This window comes from Artibeus jamaicensis, unplaced genomic scaffold (assembly GCF_021234435.1).
Source record: "Artibeus jamaicensis isolate MK-2021 breed Jamaican fruit bat unplaced genomic scaffold, CSHL_Jam_final contig_759, whole genome shotgun sequence".
In the NCBI taxonomy this organism is placed as follows: domain Eukaryota; kingdom Metazoa; phylum Chordata; class Mammalia; order Chiroptera; family Phyllostomidae; genus Artibeus; species Artibeus jamaicensis.
Window position 1 is genome coordinate 978,151 of NW_026521953.1, and position 22,181 is coordinate 1,000,331.

Below are 22,181 nucleotides of genomic sequence, written 5' to 3' on the forward strand. Positions count from 1 at the left end.
TCTGGCCTCAGTCTGCTAAACACCAAACCTCAGAATACAATTACAATATTTTCAAACTCTTAAAGAAAACTGTCATCAAAAGTAGTGTCACTAGGACATGTTGTCATATATGTGTGAAGGCAACAAAACCAAATTCTGCTGTGCAGTTGCTTCTCAAATTAGTCCACACTTGTATTCTTCCTAAAAATAATCAGCCATTAAAATTACGAATCCAAGAATAGTAATAGTTTTTTTTTAAAGGTATGGGCTCTCCAACAAACCTGTGAAGTTTTGTACTGACCCAGCTTCCAACTCATAATAAGAATCTTCAGGGGAAATAATACTTCAGCACCATCCCACTTAAAATTCTAAAGTAGTGAAACTTCAAGAATGTAAGTGAAGTGAGTTTTTTTAATTCAATTTTAGAGAGGGAGAGAGAGAAACATTGATTTGTTATTGCACTTATGTATGCATTCATTGGATGATACAAGAATCAATAAATGAATAAATTCATTGCCTCAACCAGAGATGAACCTGCAACCTGGAGTGTTTTAATGTTCATGATGGAATTTATATGAACCTCAATGCAAATTATTCAACTATTGATTTTTATCCCTCATTGTAAAAACAATTCTGCAATAGAATGAAATAACTTACTTTCAAAGAATCATTCTGGAGGTCATCATCTGGATTGTACAATTACTGTACTTCTTAAGTATATATTTATAGATACCAAAGTATTGTTTGGTTGATTTCAAGTCATGGAGCTTCTACAAATTTTCTTTAGTGAACAAATATTGTGTCTCAATGAAAAGTAGAGGTAAATATCCCTCCAGAATATCCATGTATTACTTTTCTAGGGCTAACATAACAAAGTACCATGAGAAACTGTTTGTTTGTACCATAACAAGTGTTTAACTTACCACATCTGAGTAAGTTAAACAACAGACATTTATCATCTCACAGTTGTGCAGGTTAGAAGTTCAAAATTAACTCATCAGTGAGTTTGCTTCCTTCTGATGGCTGAGGGAAGGATTCATTTCAGGCCTGTCTCCTTGGCTTCCATTGCCCAAGCTATGTCCTTTCACATTGTCTCCTCTCTCTGCATCTTACCTTATCCAAATTTCCATTTTTGTAAGGACACCAGTCATGTAGGATGGTAGCTCACCCTGGTGATTTCACTTTAAGTTTATCATCTCTGTAATGATCTTCTCTCTAATTAAGGTCCCATTCTGAGGTACAGAGGGTGGGGTTAGGACTTCAATGTGTGAATTGGAGAGGAACACAGTTCAACCCATAGCAATCCTATTTAATAATAAGTGTAGAAATACACAAGATATTTATGTACTTCAGATTCTAAGTGATCCAATGATCCTAATTAATGATGACACAGAAATAAGAAACAATCATCTTGCTATTCCCTCAGGACTCTGGCACCACAGGACAGCTTCTGGCACTGTAGTTCATTCAGGATGTCAGGGGCTGGGCCATCAGTGTCTCTAGTCCCTTGCAGCTGCTCTGCCTCACTGCTGCAGGGTGATGTCAGTAGGCTCTGCTGACAGATGTTGATTGGACATATAATGCAGCCTGTCCCTAGAACTCCAGTGGGTTCTCAGTTATTTTACTTTGTTTGGCAAAGAAAGCAAACATGTGCCCTCCCACCCCTCACTGACTGAGAGCACAGCAGTAGAGCATTTCTCTGACCTTCTCAACAGCATGTGGAGTCCCTCTGGAGGCATAGGAGATGAGCCTTGCACAACCTGCCCTTTCTTGCTGGCCACTGTGACCACTCAAATGGCAGCTTAGAGAGGGTTTTTCCTTTCCTTCCCCTGGAACTAGACCCATCCTTGTGAAAAAGCTATGGGAGCAGCCTTGCACTACCTTTAAACAGTGTCACATAATGGACATTTCACACACTGAAAAAACAATCCTATTTGCACCTCAAGGAAATGAAAGGCCATCCTCATAGGTCAGTGAGGGATTCCCCCAGGAGAGTCCTTGGAAATCAGCCAAAGGGCACAGTCTCAGCCAGGAAGTATGGTAAGTAAAATGACATCTTTGTCTCAGCAGGCTGCTCCTGTTAATGGGAAGATCAAATAAAAATGGTCTGCCACAACCAACCTAGAGAGAAAAAAGAAATTAGCCCAGCAGCAATGCACCCTGGGATCCTCAGTCTCCACAGTAAGTATGTCTGTTTGTCCTTTGGAATCTTCACAGTCACAGGTATTTCCAAGGTCCTATTGTAACTAGGCAGAGCAAAAGGACAAGCCTGTGACCTGTTGGCAGAAAGAAAATTGAGGGACTTTGGAAACACAGAAGGCTCCTTATGTTAAGAAGATGAGTCCGGCACCCAGGGCTAATATGTCGCAAGCTGTATTAATTTGTTAGGGCTGTGTGTAGGTATCCCCGCTTTCCTAAAGTTCACTTTCTGTCACTCCTCTTTTACGAAAGAGCTACATTATTATATTGATGGCTATTTTTTGTAAAATAAAAATCCTCTTCAGATTTCTTTTGATTAGAAAAAGCATGTACTACTGTAGGTCTTCTGTAAAAGCGAAGTGACCCAAAGTGAACTTTTGAAAAGCAGGGGTACCTGTACCTGTTTCTGCTAACCAAAAACATTCAAAGAGGATTTTTGCTTTTACACAGACACAAAAAGGCCAAAGCAAAAATAATGCTTGAAGTTTGTGTTGTAGTGAGCCTGGAAAGAGGCAGCCTGCTCCCCAAACAGCCAGAGTGGCACCGCCAAGCCCTTGTCTTAGGACTATCCCACCATCAAGCCTGTTGGCTTTGAACCATGTCTGTGAGCCTCTGTGCTTTATCTGCATTTATTTTGTGCATTCAACTAGCAGGATGTGTCCTGAGTTATCAGTAAAGGCCATTCTAAATGAAAGTTTTGCTGGGTAGAGCAATCTTGGTTGTAGATCTTTGGTTTTCATGACTTAGAATACCTCTGCCCAGCCCCTTCTTGCCTGTAAGGTCTCTTTTGAGAAATCAGCTGACAGTCTGATGGGAACTCCTTTGTAGGTGACTGTCCCCTTAGCTCTTGCTGCTTCTAGGATTCTCTCCTTCATTTTAATCTTGGCTAATGTAATTATGATGTGCTTTGGTGTGTTCCTTCTTGGGTCCAACTTCTTTGGTACTCTCTGAGCTTCCTGGATTTCTCGGAAGTCTATTTCCTTTGCCATCTTGGGGAAATTCTCCTTTATTATTTGTTCAAATAATTTTTCAACTGGTGGTTGTGCCTTTCCCCCTTCTGGTACCCCTATAATTCGGATGTTGGAACGTTTAAAGATGTCCTGGAGATTCCTAAGCTTCTCCCTCATTTTTCTGAATTCTTATTTCTTCATTCCTTTCTGTTTGGTCATTTTTTTCTTCCGTCTGGTTCTCTCCCTTGATTTGAACCCCAATTTTCTTTCCATTACTATTGGTATCTTTTGTATCAGCATTCATTTCAATTAATTTAGCTTCCATATGTTTCTCTAATTTGTGACTAAAATCCACCAGTTCTGTAAGGATCTTTATAACCAGTGTTTTGAACTGTGTATCTGAAAGACTGGCTATTTCTTCATCACTTAGGTCTATCGGTTCTGGGGCTCTGAGTTGTCCTAGAGCCATTTTTTTGGTCTATTCGCGCTGTTAAGTGAGCGGAGCGAAGCCTTAGTTGTTTACCAGGACGGGGCGACCCAGGTCGCTGGTTTGTGACGCTGTGTGTGGGGGCGGGGTCAGAGAAGGAGCAATGGCGTTCCTCTCCGCTAGCCCAGCGCAACCAGTCACTCAAACGCCTCGGGCTTGCTTATCCGATCCTAATTTTGCGAGCCCGCTGCACCGCGCGGGTTTCCCTTCTCACTGGTTTCTCTCTTGTGGTAAAACTGGATGCAATTAAAAGTTTCAATCATGGGGAATGTCATAAAGATATTCTGCCTCCATTGAATTTGGGGTCTGGAAATGCTCAAACTTTTTTCATATAAATTAATGGTAATTGTGTCTTCACTGTTTAACCATACAAAAGGCTCCAAAGGAAGGATTAGCTTTTAAATATTTGGAAAAACCCGTATTTGTGAAAAATCTCAGTTTTCTACCTGTTACTGTTCTTTACGCTCAAACTACTACCATATACACAACTAGTCTGCTCAGCAAATGTGTGAGACTTTTTCCAACACCAAGCAATTCTCCACAACACCAGCTGGGTGTCCTGTGATTGAATTCAGTTCTTACACTATCTATAACACTTGGAGGTAGCTTTACATCCCACAGGTTAAGGACTCAGTTCAGCAAGATGTCTCCCACTCCATTTCAGATGCCAGTTGCAGAAAGGAGGTCACTAGGTTATGCATAATTTCTGTCCAGCTTGGCTGTAAATCACAAGTTCCCATGATTCCTCCCAAAGTTTAATTAATATTCTTACCAATATATTAAAAAGATATGATAAGTGGCACAGATGAATAAATATATAGGGTGAAGCCTGTGGCTTCCCAAGGGCAGGAGCTTCTGTCCTTGGTACATGGCTGTGTTCACTAACCTGGAAGCTAATCAAACCCCATATTCTTTGGAATTTTATGGAGGCTTGATCACCTGGGCATAATCCACCTTTAACTCCAGTTTCAGCCCTTTTCCTTTCTCAAAAGATTAGGCAGGATAAAAGGGGATGCTAAAATTTTCAAGTTTCTTATCATGGCTCAGTCTTTCTAGTGACCAGCCTGCCATTCAGGAGCCATCTGGGAGTCCACCCAGAGTTGCCTTATTAGAACAAAAAACACTCCTATCACCCAGGGGAAATAAAGGGTTATAGGAGCCCTGTGTCAGAGGCAGAAACCAATATATATTTTTTATTATCTCACAGGTCCCTGATGAGTACAGATGCTAAAATTCTTAACATAACATTAAACTCAACAGCACATTAAACAATGAACTCATCCCTGTCTGGGAAGCTCAGTTGTATGGAGCATCATCCGAATACTTAAAGGTTATAGGTTTGATCCCCAGTCAGGGTACATGCAAGAATCAACCAATGAATGCATGCATAAGTGTAACAACAAATCTGTGTTTCTCTCCCTCCCTCCACCCAAATTAATAAAAATGTTTTAAAATTTTTAACATTGTACTCTAAAAATACTATGATCAATGATCAAGTGGGATATACCCCTGGAAACCAAGGATGATTCCTTGTACGCATATCAGCAAACATAGTATATACTACAAAGGCTTCAAGTCAAGATGGAGGCATAGGTAGACATGCTTTTTCTCCTCGCTCAACCACAAGAAGAATTACAACTAAAGCTCAAAACAAAAACACCCAGAACTGTCAGAAAATCGAACTGTATGGAAGTCTGAAAACCAAGGATTTAAATAATCCACATTCATCCAGAGTGATAGGAGGGGAGGAAACCTGGAGTCAGGGCAGAGAGGCTAGGTGATGTGGTGTGGTGCAGAGAGGAAGTGGCTGTGGCAAATCAGCAGTCCTACATTTCTATGTGGTAGATAAAAATCTGAAGGGACACCTTGGAAGTGAGCATTCCCAGCCCCAGGCCTGACCACACAGCCCAGGGTTCCAGCACTGGAAGATAACCCCGTAACTTCTGGGTCTAAAAACCAGTGAGGGTTGGGGTGGGGAAGAAACTGCTGGTCTTTCAGGAGAGTTCATTTAAAAGGCCCTTATGGACTTAGAACATGTGTAAACTCACCCACCTTGGGATTCACCACCAAGGCAACAGTTGGAAGAACATGAGTCACATTTGGGAAGTGGGTGAAGTGACTAGAAAAATTGAAAGTACCAGGCAAACCTTCAGAAGCCAGGCAGGAACACTGTCCCCTCTCTGAGCCCTCCTCACCACACAGAGCCACAAAGTAGTGAACCACGTTGCCCCACCCTGGTAAAAATTTCAGGCTGTGTCTCTTACAAGTTAACAGGTACATTAAGACAGGGAGTCACAGAAGATCTGTCTAAGACACAGAAAGAAACACAGGGAGTCTGCTAAATGGAAGAAACAAAGAAATATGGCCCAAGTGAAAGAACAGAACAAAACTCCAAAAAAGAATGTGAATTAAAAAGAGACAACCAACCTTTCAAATGCAGAGTTCAGACACTGGTGATCAGGATGCTCAGAGAACTCACTGAATACAGCAACAACATAAAGGAAGAAATGAAGGTTTTAGTAAGTGAAATCATGAAAAATCCACAAGGGACCAACAGTGAAAGGAAGGAAATCAGGATTCAAATCAATAATCTGGAACATAAGAGAGAAATAAGCATTCTACAAGAAGAGATAGAAGAAATGAGAATTGAAAAATTGAGGATGCTACAGGAAGCCTCTGGGATAGCTCCAAATGTTCCAACATCCAAATCATACGGCTGCCAGAAGAAGAAGAGCAAGAAATTAACACCTTATTTCCTAATGCTGAAAGAACACTTCTATAATTTGGCAGAGGAAATATACATGCAAGTCCAGGAAACACAGAGTGCTAAACAAGTTGGATCGAAAGAGCACCACACCTAGATATACCATAATTAAAGTGTCAAAGGTTAAGGGTTTTCATAAGACTGTCAGCTGATTTCTCAAAAGAAACTTTGAAGACAAAAAGTATTGAATGATGAAAAGCAAGCACCTACAACCTAGATTACTCCATCCAGCAAAGCTATCATTTAGAATGGAGGGGCAGATAAAGTGCTTCCCAGACAAGGTAGCTAATAGTTCATCATCACCAAGCCATTATTACATGAAATGTTAAAGGGACTTATTTAAGAAAGAGAAGAAGATCAAAACTATGAATATTAAAATGACAATAAACCTACAACTATCAACAACTGAATCTAAAACAAATAAACTAAGCAAACAACCAGAACAGGAACAGAATTATATGTATGGTGATCATTTGGAGGCTTAACAGCTGGGAGTGGTAAAGAGGGGAATGGGGGAAAAGGTTCAAGGATTCATAAGCTTCATTGCTGGCACAAAATAGCCAAGGGAATGTTAAGAAAAGTACAGAAAATGGAGAAGCCAAAGAACTTATATGTACAATGCCTGGACATAAACTAAGTGGAGGGATTGGTAGAAGGAAGGGGGTTGCTGAGCAGAGGGGAACAAAGGGGGGAAAATTTGGATGACTGTAATAGCATAATCAATAAAATTTGCTTAACATGATACACTACATTAACAAAATGAAAGTTAAAAATTATATCATCTCAACAGTTAGAGAAAAAAATTGGCAGAATTCAACATCCTTTGATGATTAAAGATCTCAACCAAGTGGGTATAGGAGGAACATACTTCATAATAAAAACCACATGTGACAAGCTCACAACTAACATTATACTAAAGGTGAAAGGTTGAAGCTTTTCTTCTAAAATCAGGAACAAGTCAACAGTGCCACTCTCACCCCTCCTATTCAACACAGTAAGGGATATCCTAGTCACAGCGATTAGACAAGACAAAGAAACAGAAGTTATCCTCATTTGAAAAGAAGAAGTAAGATTTGTCTATGTTGGCAGACAAGATGATCTTGTACATAGAAAATCATAAAGACTTAAACAAAAAACTGTGACACCTAATCAACAAATTCACTAAAGTTGCAGTATATAAATTACATTCAGAAATTTGTTGCATTTCTATACACTAACAACAAAATATACAAAAATAAATTTTACAAATCTGTTCATAATAGCATAAAAATAAAGAGTAAATTTAACTCAGAAAGTGAAAGATCTGTATAATGAAAACTAAAACACTCTGACAAAAAGCACTGAAGAAGACACTAATAAATGGAAAAATATTTCCTGCTCACAGATTGAAAAATTGATATTGTTAAAATGTTGATACTACCCAAGGCCATCTATATATCCAATGTAATCCTTGTCAAAAGCTCAGTGGCAATTAGTATTTTTCCTAATCTTTCACAGAATTAGAAAAAATACTTAAATTAATATGGAACTGCAGAAAATCCAAATAACCAAAACAATGCTGAAAAAGAAAAACAAACCTGGGGATATCACATGTTCTAATTTTAAACTATATTACAAAGGTACAGTAACTAAAGCAGTATGGTACTGGCATAAAGATTGACAACACAGAAATAAAACTTTACCTATACGGTTATGTAATATCTGACAAGAAAGATAAGAAGACTCAGTGGGGAAAAGATAAACTCTGCAATAAATGGTGTTGGGCAAAGTCGATAACCACATACATAAAAATAAAATTTGGGCCCCTCTCTTACACCACTCATGAAAAGTAAACTGGATTAAAGACTTAAACCTAAGACCTCATACCATAAAACTCCTAGAAGAAAACAGGGAGAAAAATCCCCTGACATTAGTCACAGCAATTATTTTTATGGACATGAGATCAAAAGCATAAACAAAAAAGCAATAATCAACATGTGGGACTACAACAAATTAAACAGCTACTACACAGCAAAAAAATAATTAACCAAAGGAAAAGGCAACTTACAGAATGGAAGAAAATATTTGCCAATCATACATTTGTTAATGAATTAATATAAAAAATATATGAAGAACTCATACAGCACAATAACAGAAAAATAAAACAACCTAACCAAAAAGTGGGCAAAGGAACTGAATGGACACTTTTCCAGAGAAGACATACAAATGGCCAACAGGTACATGAAATTGTGCTCAAACATCACTAATCATTAGGGAAATGCAAATCAAAACCACAATAAGATACTATGTCATACCTGTTAGAATATTTATCATCAAGAAGACAAGAGATAAGTGTTAGCAAGAATGTGGAAAAAATACAACTCCTGTGCACTGCTAGTGGAAATACAAATTGCTACAGCCACTTTGGAAAACGAAAAGGAAGTTCCCTAAAAAGTTAAAAATAGAACTCCCATATGATCCAGCAATCCCTCTTTTGAGTATGTATCTAAAGAAAATGCAGAAGGGATTTTGAAGAGGTGTGTGCACTCCCATGTTCATGGCAGCATTACTCACAATAGCCAAATATGAAAACAATCTACATGTCTGTCAATGGAGGTATGGATTCAACAATGTGATATATATACAACATAATACAATATGTTTGTGTCATAAAAAAGAAGGAAATCCTGCCATTTATGATAATATAAATGAACCTGGTGGGCATTATGATAAGTGAAATAAGCCAGAGAGAGAAAGACAAATACTGTATGGTAACACTTATATGTGGAATTTTATATAAATATATGTAAATAAAACTTTCAAGTCTAACATACAAACATACAGTAGAATGTTGGTTCCCAGGGGCTGGTGGGGGTGGCAGGGAGGCGTGGGGAGGTGCTGGTCAAAGGGCGCAAACATTCAGTTGCAAGATGAGTTAAGTTTGGAGGATCTAATGTTCCATATGGTGACTATAGCTAATAATAATGTATTGTATACTTGAAATTGTCTCATAGATCTCAAGTGTTGTCAACCAAAACACAAAGAAGCTAACTATGTAAGGTGAAGGATGGGTTAATAAACTTGATTGTGGTAATCATTTCACAGTGTACATATATCAAATCATCACATTCTACTCTAAATATATCAATTTTAATTGTCCATTACATCTCATGAAAGCTGGAAAAATAAACAAAATAAGGTATTAAAAAATTTGATTTCTACACTCAGTGAATGATCAAATGAACTAAAGAACGATTAAAAGGAAACTCAGTGTTCCCTTTTCCTTTTTAATAGCTCTTTTTGTTTGCTTCATTGTTTTAGGTAAGCCTTATTTGTATTGGTTTTTTAAAGAGCTATGAGACAGAAATTTCAAGATACCAAGAAATAATATTCCACTAAACTTTCTTGCTGAAGCTACTTTGATGTTCAATTGAAACAGTATTATACAGCATTTGGCTATTGACCCAAGTTTCAGTAATCTGTTGATGAAATTTTAAAAAGTAATTTGGTAATATTTATGAAAGTTTGCAAATTCACAGTTGCTCTAACCCATCAAACTCGGGTTTGAAATCCTACTCTGCAGCAATTAAAGCACCAGTATTTATGAATATATAAAAGTAGGTTTTTATTTAGCATACTCAGAAGGTACAAAAATCTAACAAACACCTGTATGGCATCCAATAAACAGTATTTTGAAGAAACTGTGTTATACCCAACATAAAGGAATATAATGCATCTATGAAAAACATGTATACAGATAACCCTACTACGTTAGCAGATTTGGAGAAGTCAAAAAGTTAAGCATACCCATGCCAAGAACTGCAAACTTTTCCACCATTTATTAAACATAAAAGAGTTCAGTCAGACAGTGACCAAATAAATATTTCATGGCTTCCCAGCACAGTCAGAGAGTGTGTAAGTCCACTGCTCTTCGCCATAACTTCATCAAAGCTCTTTTCATCTCACTGTTGCGCAAGCTGTAGATCAGTGGATTCAGCAGAGGAGTAAGAAGTGAGTAAGCCAATGACATCACTTTCTTGGTTTCTGGGGAGTAGCCAGATTTGGGTTGTAAATAGGTCATAGTGGCTGTGCCACAGAAGAGGGTAACAGAGGTGAGATGGGAGGCACAGGTGGAAAAAGCCTTCTGCCTCCCAGTGTTTGATGGCATCTTCATGATGGCAAGGAGGATTCGAATGTAAGACAAGAGTATCAGTGAGAAAGGAACCATAATAATCAAAACAGTGATAATGAATGCATAGATTTCAAACCAAAACGTGTTTGTACACACAAGCTCTAGCACTGCTGGGGTTTCACAAGAGATATGATTAATTTCATTTGGGCCACAAAGTGGAAAAGTAGACATCCATGGTATTGGCACAGTAGCCACTATGATTCCTGAGAACCACGAGAATATTACTAATTTCATGAAAACACTTTTGTTCATAATCATTGGGTAGCTCAGAGGATGACAGATTGCAGCAAATCTGTCATAAGCCATTGCCCCCAGGAGACAGCATTCAGTCGCACCAAAAAAAAGAATGAAATACATTTGTGCAAAACAACTCACAAATGAAATTGATGCTTTCTTAGTGGAGAGAACCACCAGCATTTCAGGCATAATGACTGCACTGAAACTCACATCCACCACAGACAAGTTCAGGAGGAATAGATACAGGGGAACATGGAGACTCTGTTCCAGGGAGATGATGACTATGATCATGGCATTTCCTATCAGAGTCACCAAGTAAACAACCAAGAAAATCCCAAAGAGTTGCTCTTGGAGTTCAGGAAAGTTTGAAAAGCCCAAGAGGATGAATTCAACCACAGAACTTTGATTTTGCCTTTTCATTTCAGTAGGAGAGCATGTTTTGCTTCTATGGACATAGTACGTGGAGTTATGAAGTCACCGTCCAATAGCTGAGTCACTGTCTACACTTACCCCAGGAGTACTTGGCAGATGATCTAAAAAAGAGAACTCACCCAGACAGGAACTCTGTGTGGCAATTATGGAGAATGGCCAGGTACTCAGATTAATGAATGTTTCAGATAGAAAGGAGGAAGTAAAGAATCCTGGCTCAGAAATCTTGTCTGTAAAGTGCAAAATATATCAAAATTATTTTGCAACTTTTACATTATGTATTTTGAACTTTAAACATAGCCTTAAAACAAAATATATACTTTAGATTCCATCTTCATGACATTACTATCAGTATCATTCATTTTTCCCAATTTTAAATAATATGAAATTTAAGACTACAAAAAATAAAGTACTAAAAAGTTGACAAGTGAAAAAAGATACCTACAAAATTTTGATAACAACTTCATAGTTCAAAGTTACAGCAAAGTTGTTTTATATTTATTACAATATTTATCATATATGTATGTGACTTGGCTGAATAGGAAAATACCACAGAACAAACAAAGGGGGGTTGTGCTTCAGATACACCTACTTTAACTGAACTGTAAATAATGTGAATTGCCTCCAGTCTTACTTGTCTATGCATAGACTGGTCATAGCCAATTACATTAAAATTGGACCACATGGGAAATTTTAAGAGCCAGTTCTCTCTGGATCATACATGTGACCATGATGATTTAAGGAAGGTCCAATTTTGGTCACTCTGAAACTAATTTCATGTTTCCATTCTCTCCTTGTCTTTCTTCTTTCTCTCTTCCAAATTGTCTTCTCATGAAGAAGTTCATTTCATCATCAGTTATTCAACACACACTGATTAAGCAACTAAGGTTTTCTAGGCTCAGTCATCTCAGGCACGCATTCGATCCTACAACTGAACAGAGAGCTGGAAAGGCTACGTAAACTAGCATTCCACCCTTTCCTCAGTACCCTCTAACTCCTCCCATGATACCTTGCTCTATTTTCTCCATGAGCACCACCTGACATTATAACTATAAATATATAGTTAACATATACCTATAAACTAATTTAAATCTATAAGTTAAATAGTATAATTTACATGTAAGTAAATATATTCATATAGTATATATAAAATCTAACTCTCTCACTGAAACATAAATTCCAGGACTCAAAGACTTTTTTTGTTCTTTGCTACAGTCGCAATGTCTAAAACAGTCCCTGACCCATAATAACTGCTAGATAGATATTTGATGAATAGGGGGCTAAATGAGGAAAATCCATGAAAATTTTCAGGAATAGAATATCTTTAAAAAAATGAAAGCAGCACACAAAACTTTTGGGAAGCAAAAATAATAACAAGTGAGTTAGATAGTTCAAAGAGGGTTTGATTAATTCTGAATGAGTGGGGTGATGTGAACAACCATAATCATAGGTGTCATCAGTGGAAGTCACATTTTGAGGAGGGAGAAAGTAGAAAAGAGGAATGCTCAGGTCAGAGGTATCTCGTGACACATTATTATTACAATTGAGGCCTATTGTTCTTTGTGGGCTGTTTTGCAAACCAGGAAACACAGCCTGGGAGGTGAGAAACACGGAACACAGTAAGGACAAAGTAAGCTGAAGTTATTTCATGTTGTCTGAGTGCAGATCACTGGAACATTAACAGGCAGAAGGCAGGCAGATTTCTCTCTGTGCTTGACCATGTTCATCCATTAAAATTGAATGGCTGTGTTAACCACAATAATTAAAATTTGAATATCATGCCCTGGCTGGTGTAGCTCAGTGGATTGAGTACAGGTCTGCGAACCAGAGGATCGCGGTTCAATTCCCAGTCAGGGCACATGCCTGGGTTGCAGGCCAGTCCCCTGCATGCCAGTTCCCAGCAGGGGACGCACTAGAGGCAACCATATGTTGATGTTTCTCTCCCTCCTTCTCCTCTAAAGATAAATAAATAAAATCTAAAAAAAAAATTTGAATATCAAAAAAATCACCTAAAACTACTAAAATGTAGCCACAGCATCAAAGACTTAAAAGCTATTTCTAATGGGAAGAAGAGAATAATATACATTCAGTTGCCAATATTTAAAAATGAATAGATTTTCTCAAAATCAGAAAATCTGGGGTATCACATAAGGAAAGAAGAAGACCTTTTAGGACTCACTGTGAGCTTGCTATGGAACAGAATGTTCATGAGTGGCAAATAGCAGCTGATCGCAGACACTCTTATTTTCTCTGTAATTTAGAAGACCCTGACACTGTCTGATCACTCTCTTCTGTAGATTTCATCCTTGCAACTGAAAAAGAGAAGAAGTAGACTTATTTAGCCAGTTGCAAACCTCTAAGATTTGGTGACTAGTTCATGCAAAATACTTCTACCCCTAATTGTTGCCTGAACTCTTCTCTAAAAAAGAAGAGAAAAACAAATAGCATCAAAACCAAAAGTATACTGATTCAAATGGTTTAGCTGTGTCTCTTGATTCCTGAGATCCCTTCCCTCTCTCCCTCAAGGGAAGAGGAATCCCTCCCACTGCATCTCCAACTATCAGGGAGAAAAAATATACATGGAAAGCCCACCAGCAGGCACACAAGCAGAAGCTTTACTTTCTTACCTATTGACTTTGTCTCTTTAAGTTTCCCACTACTGTATCAGGAGTTCTCCCTGTAGCCAAAGCCACCTTCTTACATACAACTCAGTGATTTAGTGCACTGATTCTAGAACATTTTATGACATTGAATGTATGCCCTGGAGAATCCCTTCCTGGTGAATGTCTAATCATTTCAAAAAAGCTTTTCCATAATAACTAAAGAGGCTTGAACTTGGCCCCTCCAGGGAGAAAGCTCAAGAGCACAAACCTGGAGCCATCTCTCCCTCACATTCCCACAGGGAACACTGCCTCTTCACACAAGAGACTCAGTTTCACCATGACATCCCTCAACAGGAGGAGAAAGCAGAGGCTGCATAAAGGTTGTCAGTGGGGAAAGAAGAGAGTGGTGGGGTGAGGGTGTGAGCAAAGGCAGGGGACCTACAGGCAGGGCATCTGACTAGATGGGGGTACAGTTTGGTTGTGGTCAGAAACAAGTGAAGGCATTCTAGGGAAGCTTTGTAGAAAGGTTGGATGCCACCCCCCGTCCAAGAACTTTTGGTCATTTGAGTCACTGAAAATTTTTGAGAAAAAAAAAAGTCATGACAATTATTTTCATAGATAGAAATTTTAAACTAGGAATCATGCAATCTGGACTATTTTGTATGATTAGAGCAAGTCATTTTGCTCCTCTGAATCTCTTACCTTGTCCATAACATAAACATAACATCATTAATATCCTGAGACACATGTGAGAGCCAGGGACTCAGGGATCAGTCCAAACTGCTTTGAACAATTAGTAAGCCATTGGCTCAGTCCCAGCAGAGTGAAGAGATAAATGAGTCTGAAGGCATGGCTTTCTTCAAAACTGGGTGATGTGGCCAGATTACCTTTGTCTACTTATCATTGCCACAGGCCTGCAGTAGGATTCACTCTCCAGGAAATTAATCCCTCCTGGTAGCAATAAGGCTTCTTTCATCTGATCTGTGTGCATTGAAAAACATACCAGTTCTCCTGAGAAAAGGAGGTTTCCATTCAAAGCTTCTAATCCAAGAACCCTTCCCATAACACTCACCATGATTAGATAACACCCCATGTGTGAACTAGTCACCTATGCCAAGTGTGGGAAATGCTGCCCATGATCCATTTCCCATAAAAATGACATGAGGGCTTTTATCATACTGATGTTTTGTATGTATTGGTCGGCGATGGTTATACAGGTCATGTGTACTCTGTGAGGAGTCATCAGGATGTAGAGTTACAGTTTTTACACTTTCGTATGCGTGTATTGGACTTCAAAGAAAAGTGTATAGAAAAACTTCAGATACATGCAAATGGGGGTAAAAAGGATGTAATGTTAGTATCAAACTGTAATTCCTAACAATAGTATGAAATTGATAAAACAAAAATCAAAATGTGGTAAGTTTAACACTTGTTCTTCAATGATTGACATACAAAATAGACAAAAAGACATACAAGTGGTAATATTTTAATAATAAAATATTGATTTAACAGATAATAATGAGAGAGTAAATATAAGACAAACAACACATTTTATGCTGCTAATTCTATACTTCCCCAAAATATTGATGAGATATGTATAAAAATTGATTATGTCCTTGTCAGAAAGAAAATATTAATAAATTCAAATATGTGGCAATCATATACATAACATACTTTGCAATAAAACTGAACAACAGCAACCAAATATTGAAAAAGAAAGCTAAAGTTTCAGAAACTTTTAAGTAATCTGCAAGTGTCTCTCATGTTTACAGGAAGTCAGAAGTGAAATATAGACTACTAATAAATACATTTTAAATTAAGTGAACACATTTTCATTTATTAATGTGTCCAAAATGAACGCTTAGTCCTTTCCTAAAACCTGCTGCACCTTCATCATTCCTCATCCAAGGTAACAGCAGCTTAAAGCTTCTAGTTTCAAAGGCCAAAAGCCAAGGAGGCCATTTTTTTCTCCCAAAGCATATGAAAACCATAACCTGTCTGTGGCTGCATTTTCTTTCTTTTTTTTTTCTATTTTCAAAATACAGTGTTAGAAATGTTCACCTTTCCTAGCTATGGCCGGGTGGCTCAGTTGTTTGGGGTGTTGTCCTGCACACAGAAAGGCTGCTGGTTCTATCTCCCGTCAGAGCCCTTACAAGAAGCAGCCAAAGAATGTTTCTCTCCTTTTCTCTCCGAACCACCCTGACCCCCTTCCTCTGTCTCTAAAATCAATAAAACAGCCCTGACTGTTCAGTGATGAGTGACTGTTCAAATGATGGCTCAGTTGGCTGAGCATTATTCTACAATGGGAAAGATTGCCAGTTTGATTCCCAGTCAAGGCACATGCCAGAGTTGCTGGTTTGGTCTCCATTCAGGGTGTGTGGAAGAGGCAACTGATTGATATGTCTCTCCCTCTCTTTTTCCCTCTTTCTAAAAATAAATAATTAAAATATTTTTACAGTAAAATCAATAAGACATTCTCAGGTGAGGATTAAAAAAGTTGTCACCTTTAGTAAAGCTAACCTTCTGGTCCAAATTGCTTCCATCTCTCATGGGATAATTGCCATAATCTCCAAATCTTTCCTTCCTTCCTTCCTTCCTTCCTTCCTTCCTTCCTTCCTTCCTTCCTTCCTTCCTTCCTCCTTTTCTTCCTTCCTTCCTTCCTTCCTTCCTTCCTTCCTTCCTTCCTTCCTTCCTTCCTTCCTTCCTTCCTTCCTTCCTTCTTTCCTTCCTCCAGTTCAAAATACTCCCATAGTACCCTATCCCATTCACTGTTGAAGCCAAAGTCAAAAAATGTAGATTAAAGATCTGTCACCCTGTTACTCTCTCAGCTCTCTGGGCTCATCTTTGGCATAATAGTTCCCCCTTGTTCACTCCTATTCAGCCATGCAGCTGCTTTGCTCTTTCTCACACCCACGAGCAATGTTCTCATGTCACAGCTACTGCCTTTGTTCTGTCCCTAAACATGGACTATGCTCTCACAAAACTCTAACTCCCTTATGTCCCTTTGCCCAAGGTGCATCTTCTCCATGAGATCCTCCCAAATTAACCTCTTTAAAATTGAACCCCAACCACAACACTGCTGCCCCGATTTATTCTTTCTCCACAGCACTCCTCAGTGTAGATACATCTAAATCATAAGGATATGGAAAGGCTAAACATAAGAAGGAAAACAATACTCCAAAATAATAGTTATATAAAAGGAAATTTATATAATTATATTATAATTCATTTATAATTGAACAGAAAATGTTCAATTCTCCAAGAAGGTAGAACAATTCTAAACCTGGAAGTGTTCAATAATACAGCTGAAAATATACCCAGAATTTATTGACCGAATCACAGGGAAACTTAAGAGTGTCAATCACAGTGGCATACTGTAAATGCCTCTTTAATTGATAGAAGAAATGAATAAATCAAAAGGAGAAAGAAAATATTCACAATGTGGCTTAGTCCTATACATGTATAGAGAACACTGTGTAAAAACGCAGAAGAAAGCACATCCTTTTTAATCACATGCAGAACATTTTGAAAAATCTGATGAGATACTGGGCCACCAATTTAGTGATACAAGCTTTCAGGAATGGTGACTTAGCATGATGTAACTATGTCAGAAAATGTACTAGCCAGTGCAACAATTCGGGCATCAAAAGGTAGGAAAGGATGGAGGTTGATAAATCAAAGCATAGTAGAATTAAGTAGTTGTTATAGTGTTGCACTGATCCCTGCAGATAGATAACCACCGAGTCCAATCAGTGAACCAGTGAAAGTGAAGTGTGAGAGCCAAAGAATATTTCAGTGGTTCACAAGCACCCTCATCTCTCCCAATGACCAGGCAGAAAAAGCCGAAGTTCAAGTTCTATGAATGAGGTTCAAAGATAATTCAGTGTTTAATCAAAGAAGTTCTATTATGCCAGGTTGAAGCCAAAGTTGGGAAAATCTAAAGATTCTGACACATGTGGTGGGAAATCTGGATGGGTGTCTGAAGTGATTTTCACTCCCAAGAATCTCTGAACCTTCTGAAACTGCAGAAGTGGCCCGTGTGTCCCATAAAGAGCAGGAGAACTATATGCAAGGTACCACATTAAGAACCTTCATCTCCACTCCTGGACACCAGAACTGTACAAAGGGTGAAGTCACAACAAAACCCGCCAGGGACACACTGGGCCTGATAAGGAACAAAGGAGCTGTGTCACAGAGCAGAGCAGCCTGGAGCTGTCAAATATCAAGCAGGCAACTGCTGTGAGATATACAGTTAAATAGAGGGCTGTGAAGAAATAAATAATTAAATAAAATCTTTAACATATACCCCTCCCAAAAAGGAATGGTTGCCTTAAGGACAGGACACTTTAAGGAGGTCCAACGAAAGAATAATAATTAATCAGCTGAAATACAGTCAAAAACATATCAGATGGGGAGAAGGGCATGTTTTGACATGGTTTAAGCCAAGGGAGACATCATAGGTTTTACATTTTAAAAGTTCACTCTTTTATTTTCCACGTTGCATGTGGTTGGAAATCTCTGTGTCAGCCTCCAAGCCAGGAAAGCATGATTTCAGGTATCTGTCCTATTAGCTGCTATAAGACTAAAGCTGGTGTCACCAGAATTGCTGCTCTTTAGTGTAGAATCATAACATTTAATTACGACTTTTGTCAAAGTCACAACTAAATGGAGAACCACTGTGACTTTGAAATCATCACGTGTACAACCTTGCCAGTTCAGCTTCTGTTCCTCACCTGAAGACAGAGGTATGGTGTGGCTGAACTCTGCGACCTCCCAAAATCAGTGATCTTCTAATCTGCCAACTTGGAAGTCCTCAAGGACAGAGATTGTATTTCCCCAGGGACAGTCACATTAAGTCACCTCTAACAAAACTTGTACAATCAATGAAGGAGTAAACAAATGAAGGAAAGAACAAAAATTGAAATGAAAGTTGTGTATCTGTCTTGGGATTTAGGAGGTTGTTTTTCTCTCGATGGGCCTTATTTAACTGGTCTCTCCGTAAGGGCTATGAGGACATTTCAGGACACCAAGGGACACAATCTGATTAAAGGACTCCCAAATGCCTGTTCAATGCCTACTGAAAAGAGTATATGACATTCAAATATTACACAAACTGGTTTTGACTATTTGATGATGAAATTTTCTTTTGTGGAAATCCACCAGCTTTGCATCTTTACTTCTCATTTGTGGCAAAGGTAGTAGTAATTAAAAGGTTGTTTTCCTCACAACTGAGTGACAGTGGGAATAATGTTTTACCCCTTTGTTATCTTCCTTGGAGCAGACACTGAGAGCAATAGAAGCTCATGTCTTATGAATTCAACAAAGGGGCCCCTCCCTGTTTATAAATAGCAATGCAAAATTGGAGGCAACATTAAATGTTTCAAATGTTTCTAGGTGAGAAATTATTCTTTTTTTAAAATATTTTTTTATTTATTTTCAGAGAGAGGAGATGAGGATAGAGGGAGAGAAACATCAATGTGTGGCTGCCTGTCACATGTCCCCCACTGGGAACTGGCCTGCAACCTAGGCATGTGCCCTGACTGAGAATCGAACCACGATCCTTTGCCTCACAGGCCCGTACTCAATCCACTGAGCTACACCAGCCAGGGCAGAAATTATTCTTTCTTTCTCTCCACGTGATACTTAATGACATGACTGGAGAACATGGAAAATATGAACAAATACTTAAGCACTTAGTTTTCTATAATAAAAAATGAATCATCTTAGTTTTATAAACAAAGTATCATAGCATTTTGGGGCCTACAAACAGAAATTTAACAAAAGTTTCCACAAAGAGTGGTCTCTAGCTGAAAAATATACTGACACCATCAAGTGATACTTCAGGGAAGTTCCATGTAGTTCTCTGCTCACCAACATTCTGATGAGTATCTGGAAAAATACCAAAGGAGTCCTGTTTTGAATAATAACCAGTGTGAGTCCAGGACACAGAACTAGTGTCGTCTCCCAAAAATGACTACTAATTTAGCCATTCATGGAACAGGTTTCCTCTCCAGAAATAAAATTCTCCCCAGTTTGTTGGTCTCTTGAAACTCAACCCTCTTGGAGGGCCTTCAGGTCCACCTGAAGTTGCAATCACTTTGAAGAGTAATTCTACAGTAGCTATCAAAATGTGTGAGCACATACATTCCATCCAATCAGTCCAACTTTAAGAAACCTATGCTACAGAAATAAAACATGAGTACATGAGCACATCTTAAAATAGGTGTTTATTGGAGCTTCTTCTTATTGAATAATTCAGTAATTACCTAGAGGGTCACAATACAGGAACAGATAAGTAATTGTTTTATATGTTATGAAAACAGATATACCCCTGAGAAATGAATAACAACAGTACACAATAAAAAGGAGCCCTAATATATTATTGGACTTCAAACACTAAACCAATTAAACCTACTCCTGCTAAGAACTGCAAGATTTTCCACCATGTATTAAACGTAAAAGAGTTCAGTCAGACAGTGACTAAATAAATATTTCATGGCTTGGGATCCCAGCACAGTCAGAGAGTGTGTAAGTCTACTTTTCTTCGCCATAGTTTCATCAAAGCTCTTTTCATCTCACTGTTGCGCAAGCTGTAGATCAGTGGATTCAGCAGAGGTGTAAGCAGCGTGTAAGCCAACGACATCAGTTTCTTGGTTTCTGGGGAGTAGCCAGATTTGGGTTGTAAATAGGTCATAGTGGCTGTGCCATAGAAGAGGGTAACAGACGTGAGATGGGAGGCACAGGTGGAGAAGGCCTTCTGCCTCCCAGTGGTTGATGGCATCTTCAGGATGGCAAAGAGGATTCGAATGTAAGACAAGAGTATCAGTGAGAATGGAACTACGACAATAAAAATGGTGCCAGTGAATGCATAGATTTCAAACCAAAATGTGTCTGCACATACAAGTTCTAGCACTGGGGGAGTTTCACAGAAGAGATGGTTGATTTCACGAGGGCCACAGAAGGGAAAACTAAAAACCCATGGTGTCTGCACAGTAGCCACCATGATTTCTGAGACCCACGAGAACATTACTAATTTCATGAAAACACTTTTGTTCATAATCACTGGGTAGCTCAGAGGATGACAGATGGCAGCAAATCTGTCATAAGCCATTGTCCCCAGGAGAAAGCATTCAGTCACACCACAAAGAAGAAGGAAATACATTTGTGCAAAACATCCTGAAAGAGTAATTGTAGATTTCTCATTGGAGAGAAGCATAAGCATTTCAGGCATTACGACTGCATTGAAACTCACATCCACCAGAGACAAGTTCAGGATAAACAAGTACATGGGAACGTGGAGGCTCTGTTCCAGGGAGATGATGACTATGATCATGGCATTTCCCATCAGGGTCACCAAGTGAACAACCAAGAAAATCCCAAAGAGCTGCTCCTGGAGTTTGGGAAAATTTGAAAAGCCCAAGAGGATGAACTCAACCACAGAACTTTGATTTTGCCTTTTCATTTTGGTAGTGGGGTGCACAGTGTTTTTACTGACATTGTGTATTGATTACGAATTCACCTTGGAAAGTTTGAGAATGAAATTCCTGGGAGAAGATGAAATGATGACTCATTTGGACAGCTCTTCAAGTTGGCTGTTTTGAGAATGGTTAGGATATTGAATAGTTTATCTTTCAAATACAAATGAAAAAGTGAAAAATTTTTACTTAAACCTCATTTTAAAAGTACAAAATAATAGCAGATAGCTTTCCAACTTGGGCCCAGCAGAACAGCTCCTTCATTCAAGGGTGCCAAGAAGAAACAGGGACAGCCTGCCACCAAAGAGGTAGTGAACAGAGAACACACTGTCAACATTCACAAGCACATCCATGGAGTGGGTTTCAGGAATTGTGTCCCTCGGGTATTCAAAGAGATCTGGAAATCTGCCATGTAGGGTATGGGGACTCCAGCTGTGTGCACTCACACCAAGCTCAACAAACCTGTCTGAGTCAAAGGAATAAGGGATGCCCCATGTTGCATCCAGATGCAGTCGTCAAGAAATCACTATGAACGTGAGGATTCACCAAACAAGCTTCTATATGCTGGTTACCTGTCATCACTTTCAAAGATCTACAACAAGTTAATGTGGAAGAGAGCTGACGGCTGGTTGTCAAATCAAGTCATAAAACTGCAAAAAAACAAACTCAAAATAGCAGCAGATATTTTCTGGCATCTATTTTGTTAAGTTGAAAATTAATCCTGTTCTTAAAACATACATAGACATTAGAATCCATTGTCTACTACATTGATGTGTACACCTCTGTGTACAATTTCAATCATATATTTATTTAAGAATTTAAAATAAACAAATAGCAAAAACTTTTCAGGAAAAAGTTGTAACATAATTCAAAATTAAAGCATAATT

At 38.6% G+C, this 22,181-nt stretch overlaps 2 protein-coding genes across 2 annotated transcripts; both read right to left on the minus strand.

The window, feature by feature from the left end:
- Window positions 1-10,262: 10,262 nt before the first annotated feature.
- Window positions 10,263-11,274, minus strand: LOC128628436 (olfactory receptor 10A3-like). Its single transcript, XM_053672254.1, has one exon. The coding sequence runs from the start codon at window positions 11,205-11,207 to the stop codon at window positions 10,263-10,265; it is 945 nt and encodes a 314-aa protein (XP_053528229.1). The 5' UTR covers window positions 11,208-11,274.
- A 9,062-nt stretch (window positions 11,275-20,336) lies between these two features.
- LOC119040721 (olfactory receptor 10A3) lies at window positions 20,337-21,281 on the minus strand. The gene has a single exon (XM_037133791.2). The coding sequence runs from the start codon at window positions 21,279-21,281 to the stop codon at window positions 20,337-20,339; it is 945 nt and encodes a 314-aa protein (XP_036989686.2).
- Between the last annotated feature and the right edge of the window lie 900 nt (window positions 21,282-22,181).